This window comes from Rhincodon typus, unplaced genomic scaffold, assembly GCF_021869965.1.
Source record: "Rhincodon typus isolate 14 unplaced genomic scaffold, sRhiTyp1.1 hic_rhity00000905, whole genome shotgun sequence".
Lineage (NCBI taxonomy): Eukaryota > Metazoa > Chordata > Chondrichthyes > Orectolobiformes > Rhincodontidae > Rhincodon > Rhincodon typus.
The window spans coordinates 19,966-39,431 of record NW_025966543.1 but is presented as its reverse complement, the minus strand read 5'-3'; the positions used below and the strand labels follow the sequence as shown (position 1 = coordinate 39,431).

Sequence of the window (19,466 nt, the reverse complement as noted above, 5' to 3'; positions counted from 1 at the left end):
GTGTGTGAATGTGAGAAGGAGAGTGTGTGTGTGTGTGTGTGTGTGTGTGAATGTGAGAAGGAGAGTGTGTGTGTGTGTGTGTGTGTGGTAGATTGTGTGTGTGTGTGTGAGAGGGAGAGTGTGTGTGTGTGTGTGTGTGTGAGATGGAGGGAGTGTGTGTGTGTGAGATGGAGGGAGTGTGTGTGTGTGAGAGACAGAGGGAGGGAGGGAGTGTGAGTGAGAGACAGAGGGAGGGAGGGAGTGTGTGTGAGAGACGGAGGGAGTGAGTGTGTGTGAGAGACAGAGGGAGGGAGTGAGTGTGTGTGAGAGACAGAGGGAGGGAGGGAGTGTGTGTGAGAGACAGAGGGAGGGAGGGAGTGTGTGTGAGAGTGTCTCTGTCTCTGCATCCTTTGCCTCCTCTCTGTGTTCCTGCCCACAGGCCTGGCGACGATGGTGTACCCAGATCCTATCTGCTCTCAGGTTAGTCATTTGTCTTCTTTCTCTTTGTTGGGTCTGACAGATTCTCCAGCAGACATCCCCGGGCAGCAATGCAGCAGGTACATCCTGGTCTGTCTGTAACTCTCCTCCCTCTCTGCCTGATAGCCCCATATACTGTGGCCATTCACTTTGGTCATGGATATGAGAACAAACTGGGAGAGCGGGTGTTGATTTGGAGACACATGATCAGCTGGGTGCTTCCAGAATGTTCTGAATCCTGTAAAGATTAGGTTCAGGTCTGTCCTTCTAAATTATCTGACTTTGATAGTCGTGGTTGTTTGGGGTCAGTCATCTCAGCTCCAGGACATCTCTGCAGGAGTTTGTCAGGGCTGTGTGCTAGATTATCTGGAAGCTAGAAACTCTGATGATTGTAAGAACAGAAGGCAAAATAGCAGAAGAGGAGCGATGGCCCAGTGGTATTATTGCCAGAATATTAATCCAGACAGTCAGAAAATGTTCTAGGGACACAGGTTCAAATCCTGCCGCAACAGCTGGTGGAATTTGAATTCAGAAGAATCCCTACAGTGTGGAAGCAGGCCATTCAACCCATCCCAGCTCTTCAAAGAGAATCCCTATCCCTGAAACCCTACATTTTTCATCGCAAATCCACCCAGCCTGCCCATATTTGGGCAGTGGGAGGGAACTGGAGCAGATAAAAGGAGAACTTGTAAACTCCACACAGACAGTCGCCCAAGGGTGGAATCAAACCCGGGTCCCTGATGCTGTGAGGCAGCAATGCTAACCACTGAGCCACTGTGCTGCCCCTAAATAAAATTCAGGAATTAACAATCTAATGATGACCATGTAACATTTGTTGATTGTTTGAAAAAAAAAACCTCCTTCACTCATAGCCTTTAGAGAATGATGTCTGCCATCCTTACCTGGTCTGCTCATGACAGCAATATGACTCTGAACTGCCCTTTGTGGGGGGTAACAAATGGTGATCCAGTGAATAAAGCCCATATCCTGTGAATAAATCCTTCAAATAAAATGTAAATGTCCACCACCAAGAGTGGCTCGGCAACAGTATTACTGATCAAGCTGGTTGGGTCCTAGAGGACATAGCTGTTAGACTGGGTCTGCGGCAGGTGGTGAGGGAACCAACAAGAGGGAAACACATATTTGACCTCATCCTTACCAATCTGCCAACTGCAGATGTATCTGTCCATGACAGTAACGCTAAGAGTGACCATCGCACAGTCCTTGTGGAAACAAAGTCCCGACTTCACATTGAGAACAACCTCCATCGTGTTGTGTGGCACTATTACCGTGCTCAATGGGACAGACTTCGCACAGATCTAGCAACTCAAGACTGGGCATCCATGAGGTGCTAAGGGCCATCAACAGTAGCAGAATTGTACTCCAGCACAATCTGTAACCTCATGGCCCGGTATATCCCCCACTCAACCATTACCATCAAGCCAGGGGATCAACCCTGGTTCAATGGAGAATGCAGGAGGGCATGCCAGGAGCAGCATCAGGCATACCTAAAGATGAGGTATCAACCTGGTGAAGCCACCAAACAGGATTACTTGTGTGAACTTGCCGCTCCCGGAGCCAAGCTGTTCCAGTGCAGTTACAACACTGGTATCTAACCGACAAGGTGGAAAATTGCCCAGTTTGTCCTATACACAAAAAACAGGACAAATCCAACCCGGCCAATTACCGCCCCATCAGCCTCCTCTCGATCATCAGTAAAGTGATGGAAGGTGTCAGTAACAGCGCTATCAAGCAGCACCTGCTCAGCAATAACCTGCTCAGTGACGCCCAGTTTGGGTTCTGCCAGGGCCACTCAGCTCCTGACCTCATTACGGCCTTAGTTCAAACATGGACAAAAGAGCTGAATTCCAGAGGTGAGGTGGGAGTGACAGCCCTTGGCATCAAGGCTGCATTCAAGCAAATGTGGCATCTAGGAGCCCGAGCAAAACTGGAATCAATGGGTATCAGGGGGCAAACGCTCCAGTGGTTGGAGTCATACCTGACACATAGGAAGATGGTTGTGGTTGTGGGAGGTCAATCATCTCAGCTCCAGGACATCTCTGCAGGAGTTCCTCAAGGGAGTGTCCTCAGCCCAACCATCTTCAGCTGCTTCATCAATGACTTTCCCTCCATCATAAGGTCAGAAGTGGGGATGTTCGCCAATGATTGCACAATGTTCAGCACCATTCGTGACTCCTCAGATACTGAAGCAGTCCATGTTCAAATGCAACAAGATCTGGACAATATCCAGACTCAGGCTGACAAGTGGAAAGTGACATTCACGCCACACAAATGCCAGGCTATGACCATCACCAATGAGAGACAATCTAACCACTGCCCCTTGACACTCAATGGTGTTACCATCACTGAATCCCCCACTATCAACATCCTGGTGGTTACCATTGACCAGAAACTCAACTGGACTCACCACATTAACACAGTGGCTACAAGAGCAGGCCAGAAGCTGGGAATCCTGCAGCGAGTAACTCACCTCCTGACTCCCCAAAGCCTGTCCCACCATCTACAAGGCACAAGTCAGGAGTGTGATGGAATACTCCCCACTTGTCTGGATGGGTGTAGCCCCAACAACACTCAAGAAGTTTGACACCATCCAGGACAAAGCAGCCGCTTGATTGGCACCACATCCACAAGCATCCACTCCCTCCATCACCGACGCTCAGTAGCAGCAGTGTGTACGATCTACAAGATGCTTTGCAGAAATTCACCAAAGATCCTCAGACAGCACCTTCCAAACCCACAACCACTCCCATCCAGAAGGACAAGGGCAGCAGATACATGGGAACACCATCACCTCCAAATTCCCCTCCAAGTAACTCACCATCTTGACTTGGAAATATATTGCCATTCCTTCACTGTCACTGGGTCAAAATCCTGGAATTCCCTCCCTCAGGGCATTGTGGGCCAACCTACAGCAGGAGGACTGCAGCGGTTCAAGAAGGCAGCTCACCACCACCTTCTCAAGGGGCAACTAGGGATGGGCAATAAATGCTGACCCAGCCAGTGACACCCAGGTCCCGGAGTGAATATTGTATTGAGTGTCGGGTGGGCTTTTTCACTGTGTATTGTACAATCAGGGAGATAGAGTGTGGGGAGTGTTCTGTTCCCTGGGGTGGGGTGATGGATTAATGTCTGAATTTGTATCCAATCCCTCAGTTATCTACATGCCTGGGAGCCCCCCCTCATTCATGGGACACTGACCTGTGACACCATCTTCATTCAACACAATGGTCTCATCAAGATCGGATCAGGTAATATATGCAGTCTGCCCCCCCTCACCCGCCCATTACCCCCTCACCCGCCCCACTACCCCCTCACCCACCCCACTATCCCCTCACCCACCCTATTACCACCTCAGCCCCCATTACCCAAAAAAAGAGAGGCAGGGGAGTGGCATCGCTAGTCAGGGCTAGTATAGTAGCTACTGAAAGGCAGTTCGAGAATGATATGTCTATTCAGTCAGTTTGGGTTGAAGTCAGGAACACGAAAGGAGCAGTCACTTTGTTGGAGGTTTTTTTACAGACCCCCTAATAGTTGCAGAGAAGTGGAGGAGTGGATTGGGAGGCAGGTACTGGAAAGGTGCAGAAGTTACAGGGTTGTAGTCATGGGTGACTTCAACTTTCCAAATATTGATTGGAAACATTTTAGTTGTAATAGTTTAGATGGAGCGGATTTTGTCCAGTGTGTTCAGGAAGGATTCCTGACACAGTATGTAGATAGACCAACATAAGGAGAGGTCACTTTGGATTTGGTGCTTGGCAATGAACCGGGCCAAGTGTTAGACCTGTTGGGAGGAGAGCATTTTGGCAGTAGCGATCATAACTGTTACTTTTACAATAGTCATGGAAAAGGACAGGTACATACAGCAGGATAAGGTTTATGATTGGGGGAAGGGTAATTTCAATTCTGTTCGGCAAGAACTGGGTAACATAAAGTGGGAACAGATGCTGTCAGGGAAAAGCACCACAGAAATGTGGAGATTGTTTAAGGAATGCATACTGTGTGTGTTCAATATGTTTGTCCCTAGCAGGCAGGGAAGATGCGGTCGAGTGAGGGAGCCATGGTTCACAGGAGAGGTCGAATGACTCGTTAAGAGGAAGAAGGATGCTTATGTAAGGTTTAGGAAACAAGGAACGGGGAAGGCTTTAGAGGGATACAAGTTAGCCGGGAAGGAACTGAAGAAAAGGCTTAGGAGAGCTATAAGGGGGCATGAGAAAACCTTGGCAGATAGGATCAAGGAAAACTCCAAGGCTTTTTACACGTACATGAGAAATAAGAGAATGACCAGAGAAAGGGTAGGGCTGATCAAGGATTGTAAAGGGAATTTGTGCACGGAGCCTAAAGAGATAGAAGAGGTCCTTAATGAATAATTTTCTTCAGTATTCACAACTGAGAGGGTCCTAGTTGTAGAGGAGGACAGTGTGAAACAGGCTGGTAGGCTAGAGGAGGTCGATGTTAGTAAGGAAGATATGCTCGGAATTTTCAGGAACTTGAAGATAGATAAGTCCCCCGAGCCTGATGGGATTTATCCAAGGATTCTATGGGAAGCGAGGGAAGAGATCGCAGGGCCTTTGGCGATGATCTTTTCATCCTCACTGTCCACGGGTATAGTGCCGGAAGATTGGAGAGAGGCGAACGTCATTCCCTTGCTCAAAAAAGGGAATAGGGATAACCCCGGAAATTACAGGCCAGTTAGTCTTACATCAGTGGTGGGCAAATTATTGGAAAGGGCTCTGAGAGATAGGATTTATGATCACTTGGAAAGGCACAGTTTGATTCATGACAGTCAGCATCGATTTGAGGGGTAGATCATGCCTCACAAACCTTATTGAATTCTTTGAAGAGGTGACCAAACACGTGGATGAAGGTAGAGCAGTGGATGTGGTATACATGGATTTAAGTAAGGCGTTTGATAAGGTTCCCCATGGTAGGCTCATGCAGAAGGTAAGGAGGCATGGGACAGGGGGAAATGTGGCAGATTGGATTCAGAATTAGCTGACCCTTAGAAGACAAAGGGTGGTAGTGGACGGAAAATATTCAACATGGTGCTCAGTTACAAGTGGTGTTACGAGTGGTGTTCCACAAGGATCTGTTCTGGGTCCTCTTCTATTTGTGATTTTTGTAAATGATTTGGATGATGGAGTGGAAGGTGGATTAGTAAGTTTGGGGACAATATGAAGGTGGGTCACGTTGTGGACAGTGCGGAGGGCTGTTCTAGGTTACAAAGGGACATTGATAGGATGCAGAGCTGGGCTGAGAAGTGATGGCTGAGAAGTGGCAGATGGAGTTTAACCCTGAAAAGTGTGAGGTGATTCATTTTGGAAGGACAAACTTGAAAGCAGAATACAGGGTTAACGGAAAGATTCTTGGCAGTGTGGAGGAGCAAAGGGATCTTGGGGTTCATGTCCACAGTTCCCTGAAAGCTGCCACCCAGGTGGATAGAGTTGTTAAGAAGGCGTATGGTGTGTTAGCTTTCATTAATAGAGGGATTGAGTTCAAGAGCCGTGAAGTTATGCTCCAGCTATACAAAAGCCTGGTTCGGCCACATCTGGAGTATTGTGTCCAGTTCTGGTCGCCTCATTACAGGAAAGATGTGGAAGCGTTGGAAAAGGTGCAGAGGAGATTTACCCGGATGTTGCCTGGAATGGAGGGAAGGTCTTATGGGGACAGGTTGAGAGAGCTAGGGCTTTTCTCTTTAGTACGAAGAAGGATGAGAGGTGACTTGATAGAGGTGTACAAGATGATCAGAGGTATAGATAGAGTAGACAGCCAGAGACTTTTTCCTCGGGTGGAGGTAGCTATTACGAAGGGGCATAGTTTTAAAGTGAGTAGAGGTAGATATAGGGGAGACGTCAGAGGTAGGTTCTTTCCTCAGAGAGTGGTAGGGGCATTGAATGCATTGCTGGAGAGGGTAGTGGAGTCGGCCTCATTAGGGGCATTTAAGCGGCTCTTCAATAGGCATATGGATGATAGAATAAGGTAGCGGTGGAGGTTGGATAGACCTTAGATTTATGGTAAAAGTTCGGCACAACATTGTGGGCCGAAGGGCCCGTACTGTGCTGTACTGACCTATGTTCTATGTTCTATATTACCCCCTCACCCACCCCATTACCCCCACACACATCCCACATCCCCTCACCTACCCCATCCTCTCCTCACCTACCCATTACCCATTCACCTACCACATTACCCCTCACCTATCACGTTACCCCTCATCCACCACATTACCCCCTCACCTACGCCATTCACCCTTCACCTACTCCATTCCCTCCTTACCTACCCCACCCTCCCTTCACCTACCCCATTCCCTCCTCACCTACCCCAATCCCCCCTCATCTACACCACTCTCTCTTCACCTACCCCTTTATCCCCCTCACCTACCCAATTATTAACCCCCTCACACACCCTACTCCGCTCTCACCCACCTGCCTCCCTGCTCACCTACCCCATTTCCTCCCTGTTTGGGTGCCAATGACATAGTCCTGTGTGCTCGGGGTCAGGAAGGTCTGTGTCGATGAGGTGTTGGGAGTCTGCTGAGGAAGGCAATGGATGTTCCCCTGATGCCGAGCCTGCCCTATCATTGCTAAGGGGCTTGAGGATTGAATGACCCGCTGAGGTTTTTCCCCTCCATGAGGCTACACAGGAATGTGGGCCAGACTCTGCCAGCAGAACAAGAGACAGAACTCCAGGATCGAGGAGTTGGAGAAGCAGATGCTGGACCTGGAGTCACAACTTGGTCAGCCTGAGGAGGACACAGCCCTGCTGGGGGTGGGGTGGGGTGGGGGGGTGGGCGTATGGAGAGAGAGCAAAGCTGCGGGGAGGTTACTGACGAATGGCAATGCCTGAGGTCCTGGGAGTGCACTCCTGCAGGATCTGAATGAGGGTTCCACTCCCTACACACCAGCCCCTTGCCTCCTTCCCTCACCCCTCATCTCCTACCCTCCCGCAACTCCTCCAGTCACCCCCTCCACCTTTACCCTTCCCCCGCCCCCTCTCCTTGCTGGGGAGTCTGGAAACAGCCCTGTATGAGAGAGAGCAGCCCCTTGCTTCACATCCAGACACATTCAGGGCTCAGGCTCGATCTGGCTCTCTCTGGTGTAGGTGCTGAGGGATCCTGTCTGAGGTTCTCTCCATCAGGGTCAAGTGTCCCAGACTCCTGCTTGGTCCCTGGGGGATAAACCCGCTCTCCTGGACAATCCACTGGTCCTCCTGGGCAGCCTGACACTGCCACCCTGACTGTCGGTAGGTTGGAGGGATCTGGGTCCCTGATTGGGCAGCAGATGGTTCACCTTGTGGTGTGGGTGACTCTCCCAGTCACCTGTCCATGGGTGACAGACGGCTGTCATAGAGATACAGACTCCTTGGGGACAGAGGACAGCTCTGTGTCAGTGCTGAGGAGCTGAGGCTCACATTCAGGAACCAGAGGAAGGAGCTAGAACATCTCTGCACCCAGACAACGACCAGCCAATGATACCTTTATAGCAGCTCACTCTGCTCCTGCTCACGCTGCCATTCTCTGGTTCCACAGCCTCAGCGATGACACACAACCTCCTGCTCATACACTCTCGGGTCTATGTAACTCCTTCCAGAAGCTACCTGTCTCTAGGTAGGACCTGATTGGGGTCTGGGACACAGTCAACTTGTTGTGAGGAGCCGTGTGCACTCCAATGCCCCCCCTCACCCCAGCTGTATCAGGAAGAGCAGCTGTTAACAGGGAGCTGTTGCCAGCAGTTTACACCCGCAACGCAGGCAGCACAGAGGAGCTGGGGTTCCACAGGAGGACACCATCAGAAATAGAAACAGGAGGAGGCCACTCAGCCTGCTCCACTTTCCTGCCCTTTCCCCATCATCCTCGATCCCCTGACTGATCAAGAATCTGTTGATCCCAGCCTAAAATATCCACAAGGTCTCTGCCCCCACAGATCTCTGTGACAAGGAGTTCCAAAGACTCTCAACCCTCTGGGAGAAGAAATTCCTCCCCATTTCGGTGTTAAATTGGTGCCCCTTTACTCCAAGACTATGCCCCCTGGTCCTACCAGGGATCGGGGAACAGGACCATGCAGGCCCTTCAGCCCATCCAACAAGCCCTAGGACAGCCCACACGGCCTGTGTACCTTCATTCCCCCACAAAGAAGTATTCCCAGTTAAATTTACAAAAATCTTCTGACATTTTAATTTTTGGGACAGAGCTCCTTTGAGGCTACAAACAAACTGTTTTTTTAAGGATCGTTGTCAGCAAATTACATCAACATGTAAACACAGTCTGTTCACCTGACTGTGCCCGAACTGAGGGGAAAGGACAGGGCCTAATAGTCACACATTTACCCCCTTCAGTGGGTCTGATGGAGAACCCCAGCTCACATGGGTTAGAACGTTCCTCAGTTAGAATTCCACACAACTGCACCCTCATTTTGGGAGAGATGCCGAACTGAAACTGGATCCAGTTGGGCGGGATCCAGTGGGGCAGGATCCAGTCGGGCAGGATCCAATGGGGCGGGATCCAGTCGGGCAGGATCCAATGGGATGGGAGTGACTTGGCTCCCTCAGGCCTGTCATACCCAGCTGTTCCTCCTGGCCTGTCCCAGTCTGTGCTCAGAACTGGTCAATGATTTACCCTCCTCCTCACCCTCACCATTACCCTCACCCTCACGCTCACTCACTGAAACCCAGTCAAAACATAAACCATCAGGAAAATAACCCAGTGAAATACTTGTACGTTTACTCATCTCCATCTGTCTCTCTCCCTCTCTCTTTTTCCCTCTCTCCCATTCTTTCTGCCTCTCTGCGTCTCTCGCTGTCTCTCCCACATCTCTCTCTCATTCTGTCTTTCTGTCACCCCTCTCTCTCTCCATCTCTCTTACTCTCTCTCCCTCGCTCTGTCTCTCCCTCTCTCACTCTGATTCTCTCTCTCTGTTTCCCTGTATCTCTCTCTCTCTATCCATCTTTCCCTCTGGCTCTCTCTCTGTCTGTGTGTACCTGTCTCTGTCTCCCTCTCTCTCTCTGTGTTTGTCTCCATCTGTTTCTCTCTCTCTGTGTCTTCCCCCCCTTTCGCTCTCTCTCTCTCTCCCCCCGTCTTTCTCTCTCTCCCTCCCATCTGTTTTCTCTCTCTCTGTCTCCCTTTGTCTCTGTCTCTCCCTCTCCCTCTCCCTCTCTCTCTCTCTCTCTATCTCTCCCCTCCCCCCCACCTCTCTCCCTCCCTCCCTATGATCTGCTGATATTCCCGGACTCTCCGATGATGTCCCAGTCTGGCACAGGATGTTTGCCAATGGTAAGTCTCTTTATTCAGACACAGTATTTATTTATGTGTTTATTCATGCTCACTTCTTCACTGGGATTCTCAGATTTCTGACTCTTCATTGGTGGTGAGGGAATCACTGTTGATTGGCAGATCCCCCACAATTAGTGAGGAAATTGTACCGGGAAATTAATGGGTTTAAAAACTGAAAAGTCTTGAGGACCTGATAAACCTCATCCCAGAGTATTGAAGGGAATACTCTAGAAATAATGGCTGCGTTGGTGGTCATTGTCCAAGATTCGATAGAGTCTGAAACAGTTCTGACAGATTGGAGGGGAGCTAATGTAACTCCTCTATTTAAAAAAGGTAACATGTAATCAAGAAATTACAGACCATAGAGTCAGACAATCCTTTATTCATGAACAGAATGAGGGTGTCACTGTCTAGGCAGTATTTATTGCCCATCCTGAATTGCTCAGAGTCAACCACATTGCTGTGGGCCTGGAGTCACATGTAGGCCGGACCAGGTAAGGATGCCAGTTTCTTTCCCTAAAGGGCATTAGTGAAACAGGTGGGTTTTTCCAACAATCGACAATGGATTCATGGTCATCATTAAATCCTTAATTCCAGATATTTTATTGAATTCAAATTCCACCATCTGCTGTGGCAGGATCTGAACCTGGGTCCCTAGAATGTTATCTGGGTCTCTGGGTTAACAGTCCAACGATAATACCACTAGGCCATCACCTCCCCATTGATTGTGGGAGTATACTCGAGTCCATTATAAAAGATTTAGCAGCAAAGCGCTTGGAAAACAGTGACAAGATTGGACAGTCAGCATGGATTTACCAAAGGGAAATCAGGCTCGACAAATCGACTGGAATTCTTTGAGGATGTAACTAGTGGAACTGATCACGTGGAACTCATGGTTGACTTGGACTTTCATAAAGCTTTTGACAAAGTGACATATTAGAGATTATTGTGTAAAATGAAAGTGGGTGGAATTGGGGTTGTGTACTGAGATGGAGAGAGAACTGAGTTGGTAAACAGGAGACAGACAGTAGGACTAACCAGGTCTTTTACCCAAGTCACAGGCAGTGACTAGTGGGGTACCCAGCTATGCACAGTACACACTAATGGTTCAGATCGGTGCTGGGACTGTAAGTAAGCATGCAGGTGCAGCAGGTGGTGAAGAAGGTAAATGGTATGTTGGCCTTCATTGTGAGAGGTTTTGAGGGCAGGAGCAGGGATGTGCGGTTATACAGGGCCTTGGTGAAACCACATCTGGAGTATTGTCTGCAGGTTTAGTTTCCTTATCGAGGGGATGCTCTGGTGATGGAGGGAGTGCAGTGAAGGGTTTACCAGACTGATTCCTGGGGTGGCAGGACTGACATATGAGGAGAGACTGAATCAGTTGGGACCATACTCACGGGAGTTTAGAAGAATGTGGGGGTGGGTTGGGGGGACGGGGCGGTCTCATAGAAACCTGTAAAATTCTAACAAGGCTAGGCAGTGTAAATGCAGGAATGAAGGATGTTCCTGATATTCTAAGAATAAGGGGTAAGCCATTCAGGATTGAGATGAGGAAGAATTTCTTCACCCAGAGAGTTGTGAACCTGAGGAATTCTCTCCCACAGGAAGCTATTGGGGCCAGTTCATTAGATATATTCAAGAGGGAGCTGGTCGTGACCCTGCTGCTAAAGGGATCAAGGGATATGGGGAGAGGGTGGGAATGGGATACTGAGGTTGCAGGATCAGCCACGATCACACTGAAAGATGGTGCAGTCTTAAAGGGCCGAATTGGCTTACTCCCGCACCTACTTTCTATGTTGCTATGTTCCAGAACCAGTGGTCATAGTCTAAGGATACAGGGTGAACCATTTCAGACAGAGATGAGGAGAAATACCTTCAGCCAGAGAGTGGGGAATTCACTGCCAGGGAATGCAGCTGAGGTTAAAGCATTGAGTATTTTCAAGAAAGAGTTAGATATAGTTCTTAGGGCTAATGGGACCCAGGGGTATGGAGAGAAAGCAGGAACAGGGGACTCAGTTGGATGATCAGCCAGGTTCATGTGGAGTCAATAAATGTGGAGCTGGAAAAGCACAGCAGGTCAGACAGCATCCCAGGAGCAGGAAGTCAATGTTTCGGGCCAAAACCCTTAGTCAGGACTGGGGAGGGGAGCCCAGAAATAAATATAGGGAGGGGGATGGGGCTGGGTGGAGGGTAGGTGAGTGGGAAGATGGACAGGTTGAGGGTAGAGAGACTTTGAAGATGGTGATGCCCTACCTCCATCACCAATCTCTTCTCCCCCAACCTGTCCATCTTCTGACCCACCTATCTACTCCACCCTTCCCACTGATCAACCACAATCACCATCTACCTGCATCTACATATCACCATCTAACCTACCGTCCCCCCAACCCCACGCCACCCCCACACCCACCCCTCTATTTATTTCTGGGCTCCCCTCCCCCTTCTCAGTCCTGACAAAGAGTTTTGGCCCAAAACGTTGACTTTCCTGCTCCTCGGATGCTGTCTAACCGGCTGTGCTTTTCCAGCTCCACGTTTATTGACTCTCGCTTCCAGCATCTGCCGTCCTTACTGCCTCCATGGTCATGTTAAATGACAGAGCAGGCTCTTTGGTTCGACCACATTTGGAATACTGCGTACAGTTCTGGTTGCCACATTACCAAAAGGATGTGGATGCTTTGGAGAGGGTACAGAGGAGGTTCACCAGGATGTTGCCTGGTATGGAGGGCGCTAGCTATGAAGAGAGGTTGAGTAGATTAGGATTATTTACATTAGAAAGACAGAGGTTGAGGGGGGACCTGATTGAGGTCTACAAAATCATGAGAGGTATAGACAGGGTGGATAGCAAGAAGCTTTTTCCCAGAGTGGGGGACTCAATTACTAGGGGTCACGATTTCAAGGTGAGAGGGGAAAAGTTTAAGGGAGATACGCGTGGAAAGTTCTTTACGCAGAGGGTGGTGGGTGCCTGGAACGCGTTGCCAGCGGAGGTGGTAGAGGCGGGCACGATAGTGTCATTTAAGATATATCTAGACAGATACATGAATGGGCAGGGAGCAGAGAGATTCTGATCCTTGGAAAATAGGCGGCAGGTTTAGATAGAGGATCTGGATCGGCGCAGGCTTGGAGGGCCGAAGGGCCTGTTTCTGTGCTGTAATTTTCTTTGTTCTTTGTTCTTTGAAGGGCCGAATGGCCTGCTCCTGCACCTACTTTCCATACTTTTGTGTCTAATTGTGACTGGACAACTCACTGGAGGAGGAGGCTCCACAAAAATCCCCATCCTCAATGATGGAAGAGCCCAGCACATCAGGGCAAAAGACAAGGCTGAAGTATTCGCAGCAATCTTCAACCAGAAGTGCTGAGTGGATGATCCATCTCTCCCTCCTCCAGTAGTCCCCAGCGTCACAGATACCAGTCTTCAGCCAATTTGATTCACTCCATGTGATATCAAGAAAAGTTTTAAGACATTGGATATTGCAGAGGCTACGGGCCCTGACAACATTCCGGCAATGGTACTGAAGACTTGTTCTCCAGAACTTGCCGTTCCCCGAGCCAAGCTGTTCCAGTACAGTTACAGCCCTGGCATCTACCTGACAATGTGGAAAATTGCCCAGGTATGTCCTGTACACAAAAAGCAGGACAAATCCAACCCGGCCAATTACTGCCCCATCAGTCTACTCTCGATCCTTGTTTGTATAATCGAAAAGAGGCCACTCAGCCCTTTGATCCTGTTCCACCATTCTATTAGACCATGGCTGACCCTCATTTTAACCTTGACTCTATATCCCTAATAATCTGTCACCGTCTTGGTCATCAAGAATCTATCTACCTCTGCCTTAAAAATATTCAAAGGTTCTGCATCCACTCCTTTTGGAGGAAGGGAATTCTAAAGACACTCAACCCTCTGAGAGAAATAATGTTTTGTCGTCTCTGTTTTAAATAGGCACTCCCAAATGTTTAAATGGTGAGCCCTCTCTCTGTCTGTGTATTGCTGTTGTGAAGCAGCACGAGGGACAGGACTGACTAATGCATGCAGCACCTCAGACCTGCTCACTTATCCATTAAGGTCACATCCCTCGGGACCATCCACTCCACTTTCTGAACATATTCTGTAATTCCCAGAGAGATGAGAAATCCCATGATTTCTGTGGAACTAAAACAGAAGTTGCTGGAAAAGCTCAGCAGGTCTGGCAGCATCTGTGAAGGAAAAATCAGAGTTAACGTTTTGGGTCCGGTGATCCTTCCTCAGAACAGTTCTCTCATGGATATCCTCAACAACATTGAATGCTTAAGACAAAGGACATCAAACAGGATCCAAAACTATAATCAAATGAAATCCATCATCTCTCTCTCTCTCCTCCCTGCACTTTCTACCTCTCCTGCAACCTTTCATTCTCTCTCTCTGTCTCTCACTCTGTCTTTCTGTCCTTCCTGTGTCTCTCACTCTCTCTCTCTATCTTGCTCTCCCTGTCTGTCATTTGCTTAGTCTATGTCTCCAGCCATGTTGCTACTTCTCTTTCTGTTTCTCTCCATCTGTTTATCTGCCTCTCATTGTCTCTATCTCTATGTTTGCCTCAGACTTTGTCTCTTTCAGTCCCTGCCTCTCTGTTTGTCTGTCTCCCTCTCTCTGTCCCGCACCCCATCTCCCCTCTGTCTCTTTCTCACCCCTCGCTCTCAGCCTCTCTCATTTTCTCTCTGTTATCTGATCTATTCAGCACTGGTTTTTGATGCTGTCTTTGTGATTTTTGGGCTATTGGTAAATTATCTTTACGTTTTGGCTCCCAGTTCTGGCAGAATCTCCGAAGACCTCACTGAGAAGTCCCAGGGAAGAGCAGAAGATCCGTCACTTTTTTGCTCCAGAATATGATGGTAAATGGGTAACACGGTGGCTCAGTGGTTAATGCTCCTGCCTCACAGCGCCAGGCACCTGGGTTCGATTCCGCAACTCTCTGAGTTTGCACATTCTCCCCGTGTCTGTGTGGGTTCCCTCCGGGTGTTCCGGTTTCCTCCCACAGTCCGAAGATGTACAGGTTAGGGTGGATGGCCATACGAAATGTGGGGTTACAGGGATAGGGTAGGGCAGTAGGTCTGGGTGGGATGTTCTTTGGAGGTTCACTGTGGACTTGATGGGCCAAATGGCCTGTTTCCACAATGTAGGGATTCTATGAAATGTGACTTTGTCCCGAAGCTGCAGGAACAGCTCTCCCCAGGGGAACAGAGCTCAGCCTGACTGAGTCTTCATTGAAGAATTGATCATTTACAGCTGGGGACAGGGATGGGTGAAAGGTCAGAGTTTGGGATCATTACTTGGGATCAGTGTAAGGAAAGTTGGGCCAGGACAGAGAGCTTTGGATCAGTGGGACCTTGGAACTGTCCTTGGGGAAATGGGCTGTGTAGAAGGGTCATACCAGAAAGGAGCTGGGACTCTGTTCCTTGTGGGGTGGGGAGTGGGCAGGTTGCTAATGTTACTGGAGAAGGTTTATATTAATTAATGCTGCTGTCTCAGATAAATCAGAAAAAAGGATTGGTTGCCAAATCTGTAACTGCCTTCAAAGAATCCCAAACACCTCCTTCAAGATCCACTCCCTCCACCACCGACGCTCAGTCGCAGCAGTGTGTACTATCTACAAAATGCGCTGCAGAAATTCACCAAAGATCCTCAGACAGCACCTTCCAAACCCAAGACCGTTACTACCCACATCTCATGACTAAATGAAAAGAGGCTTGGGCACAGTTAGAGCTAAATTCAGTGATGATGCCATCAAATGTCACAGAACTGGTGGTTAGATTCTCTCTTGTTGAGATGGAGATGACCATCGCCTGGCACTTGTGAGGTAAGAATGTTATTTCCAAACTGGGCATCACTGAACAGGTTATTTCTGAGCAGGTGCTGCTTGATAGCACTGTTACTGACACCTTCCATCACTTTACTGATGATCGAGAGGAGACTGATGGGGCGGTAATTGGCCGGGTTGGATTTGTCCTGTTTACAAAGAGCAGGCTTATACACTCTTCATTGAACCAGAGTTGATCCTTGGCCTGATGATAATTGTGGGGGATATTGCAGGCCGTGATATTCAGAGTAACCAGAACCAGATGCCCCATTCAGAGTGACTGGATAAACAAAAAAAACCTGAAAGAACTGGAAATCAGAAACAAAAACAAAAGCCCTAGAAACTGTGCTGTGAAGAAGGGTCACTGGACCCAAAACATTAACTCTGCTTTCTCTCCACAGATGCTGCCAGGCCTGCTGAGTTTTTCCAGCAATTGTAGTCAAATAGTGTCTCTCTGTCCCTCCTTGTCTCTGTGTGGGAGGGCATCACTGGCTAGGCCAGCATTTATTTATTGCCCAGTTTAACAGTCAACCACATTGCTGTGGGCCTGGAGTCACATGTAGGCCAGACCAGGTAAGGATGGCCGTTTCCTTCCCTAAAGGGCATTAGTGAACCAGATGGGTTTTTCCCCGAAGAATTGGCAATGGATTCACGGTCATCATTTAATTCCAGATTTTTTTTTCATTTAATTCAAATACCACCATCTTCCGTGGCAGGATTTGAACCTGGATCTGCAGGACAGTACATGGGTCTCTGGATATATTGCATCATGGTAATCCCACCAGGCCACGATTACTTTGATATCACTTGGAGCAGAGTTCCCCTGTCGCTATTCATAGGAAAGACCCTCCCAGAGCTTTGTGATTGATAACTGTACTCACATGGTCACACAGAGTCATAGAGATGTACAACACAGAAACAGACCCTTAGGTCCAACTCATCCATACCGACCTGATATCCTAAATTATGGGCAGCAAAGAAGTTACCTCAGAGTACAAAGGGACCTCGGTCGATGGGCCAATGGGCCAAGGAGTGGCCGATGGAGTTTATTTTAGATAAATGTGAGGTGCTGTATTTTGGAAAGGCAAATCAGGGCAGGACTTACACACTTCATGGTAGGGTCCTGGGGAGTGTTACTGAACATAGAGACCGTGGAGTGCAGGTTCATAGTTCCTTGAAAGTGGAGTCGCAGGTAGACAGGGCGGTGAAGAAGGTGTTCGGTACGCTTGCCCTTATTGGTCAGTGCATTGAGTATAGGATTTGGGAGGGTCATGTTGCAGCTGTACAGGACATTGGCTCAGCCACTATTGGAATACTGCATATAATTCTGGTCTCCCTGCAATAGGAAGGATGTTGTGAAACTTGAAAAGATTTACAAGGATGTTGCCAGGGTTGGAGGGTTTGAGCTACAGGAAGAGGCTGAATAGGCTGGGGCTATTGTCTGAGGTTGGAAAAGCACAGCAGGTCAGACAGCATCAGAGGAGCAGGAAAGTCAATGTTTTGGGTGGAGACCCTCTCTCAGGATTCTTGCTGCTCTGATGCTGCCTCACCTGCTGTGCTTTTTCAACCTCACACCATAGACTGTGGCTTCCAGCATCTGCAGTCTTTACCGTCTCCTAGACTGGAGCTATTTTCCCAGGAGCGTCGGAGGCCGAGGGGTGACCTTATTGAGGTTTATAAAATCATGAGGGGCATGGACAGGGTGAGTAGCCAAGGTCCTTTCCCCTAGGGTAGAGGAGACCAAAACTAAAGGGCATGGGTTTAAGGTGAGAGGGGAAAGATTTAAAAGGGACCTGTGGGGCAACTTTTTGACACAGAGGGTGGTGTATGTAAGGAATGAGCTGCCAGAGGAAGTGGAGGAGGCTGGTATGATTACAGCATTTAAAAGGCTTCTGGATGGGTATATGAATAGGAAGGGTTTAGAGGGAAATTGACCAAATGCTGGTAAACTTGCTTTTTTTGCTGTTTTCATACATTGCCTCTTGCTATTCCTCCTTGTGTTTCTAGGTCAGGGTAAGGACACAACCGCTCTGGATATTTTTGCGTTCGGAATCTGTGCCTTGGAGGTAAGAAGCTGAGAGGAATTGTGAGGCAGGTACCAATCAGAATCTCATACACCTCGATCGAATCTCCCTCACTGCCCCCTGCTCCAAGGAGATTCTCCAACCTCACTCAGTAACTGAAGCCCCTCATCCCTGGAACCATTCTGGGAAATCTCTCTGCACCGTCTCAGGGGCCCTCACATTGATCATGATTTGTTGTTTACACACCCTGGTTGGCTGTCATTCAAATCTATCAAAATGCCTATTGGTCCGACTGTCAGTCTCTGTGTGTCAGTCGGTGCGCGACTGTCAGTCTCTGTGTGTCAGTCGGTGTGCGACTGTCAGTCTCTGTGTGTCAGTCGGTGCGCGACTGTCAGTCTCTGTGTGTCAGTCGGTGCGTGACTGTCAGTCTCTCTGTGTGTGTCAGTCGGTGTGTGACTGTCAGTCTCTGTGTGTCAGTCGGTGTGCGACTGTCAGTCTCTGTGTGTCAGTCGGTGCGCGACTGTCAGTCACTGTGTGTCAGTCAGTGTGTGACTGTCAGTCTCTCTGTGTGTGTCAGTCGGTGTGCAACTGTCAGTCTCTGTATGTCAGTCGGTGCGCGACTGTCAGTCTCTGTGTGTCAGTCGGTGTGCGACTGTCAGTCTCTGAGTCTCAGTCAGTGTGTGACTGTCAGTCTCTGTGACTCAGTCGGTGTGCGACTGTCAGTCTCTGTGTGTCAGTCGGTGTGCGACTGTCAGTCTCTGAGTCTCAGTCGGTGTGCGACTGTCAGTCTCTGTGTGTGTCAGTCGGTGTGCGACTGTCAGTCTGTCTGTGTGTCAGTCGGTGTGCGACTGTCAATCTCTGTGTGTCAGTCGGTGTGCGACTGTCCATCTCTATGTGTCAGTTGGTGTGCGACTGTCAGTATCTCTGTGTGTCAGTCGGTGTGCGACTGTCAGTCTCTGAGTCTCAGTCGGTGTGCGACTGTCAGTCTCTGTGTGTGTCAGTCGGTGTGCGACTGTCAGTCTGTCTGTGTGTCAGTCGGTGTGCGACTGTCAATCTCTGTGTGTCAGTTGGTGTGCGACTGTCAGTCTCTCTGTGTGTCAGTCGGTGCGCGACTGTCAGTCACTGTGTGTCAGTCGGTGCGCGACTGTCAGTCTCTGTGTGTCAGTCGGTGTGCGACTGTCAGTCTCTGTGTGTCAGTCGGTGTGCGACTGTCAGTCTCTGTGTGTCAGTCGGTGTGCGACTGTCAGTATCTCTGTGTGTCTGTCAGTCTCTGTGTGTCAGTCGGTGTGCGACTGTCAGTCTCTGTGTGTCAGTCGGTGTGCGACGGTCGGTCTGTGTGTGTCAGTCGGTGTGCGACTGTCAGTCTCTGTGTGTCAATCGGTGTGCGACTGTCAGTCTCTCTGTGTGTCAATCGGTGTGCGACTGTCAGTCTCTGTGTGTCAGTCGGTGTGCGACTGTCAGTCTCTGTGTGTGTCAGTCGGTGTGCGACTGTCAGTCTCTGTGACTCAGTCGGTGTGCGACTGTCGGTCTCTGTGTGTCAGTCGGTGTGCGACTGTCAGTCTCTGTGTGTCAGTCGGTGTGCGACTGTCAGTCTCTGTGTGTCAGTCGGTGTGCGACTGTCAGTCTCTCTGTGTGTCAGTTGGTGTGCGACTGTCAGTCTCTGTGTGTCAGTCGGTGTGCGACGGTCGGTCTGTGTGTGTCAGTCGGTGTGCGACTGTCAGTCTCTGTGTGTCAATCGGTGTGCGACTGTCAGTCTCTCTGTGTGTCAATCGGTGTGCGACTGTCAGTCTCTGTGTGTCAGTCGGTGTGCGACTGTCAGTCTCTGTGTGACTCAGTCGGTGTGCGACTGTCAGTCTCTGTGACTCAGTCGGT

General features: G+C 49.3%; 2 protein-coding genes across 2 annotated transcripts in view; both read left to right on the top strand.

The window, feature by feature from the left end:
* Positions 1–418: 418 nt before the first annotated feature.
* On the top strand, positions 419–17,846 carry LOC109925400 (nuclear receptor-binding protein 2-like; the record flags this gene model as incomplete). The annotated part of the gene is made up of 4 exons (XM_048592261.1): positions 419–459; positions 3,631–3,725; positions 9,719–9,742; positions 17,578–17,846. Coding segments are annotated over 4 exons (231 nt in total), but the record flags the coding sequence as incomplete, so codon positions are not given.
* A 24-nt stretch (positions 17,847–17,870) lies between these two features.
* The window catches only part of LOC109925503 (nuclear receptor-binding protein 2-like), a 19,523-nt gene continuing 17,927 nt past the window's right edge, over positions 17,871–19,466 (top strand). The window contains exon 1 of the mRNA XM_048592260.1: positions 17,871–17,888. Within this exon, the coding sequence (XP_048448217.1) occupies positions 17,871–17,888 (18 nt within the window). The remainder of the gene's footprint in view (positions 17,889–19,466) is intronic.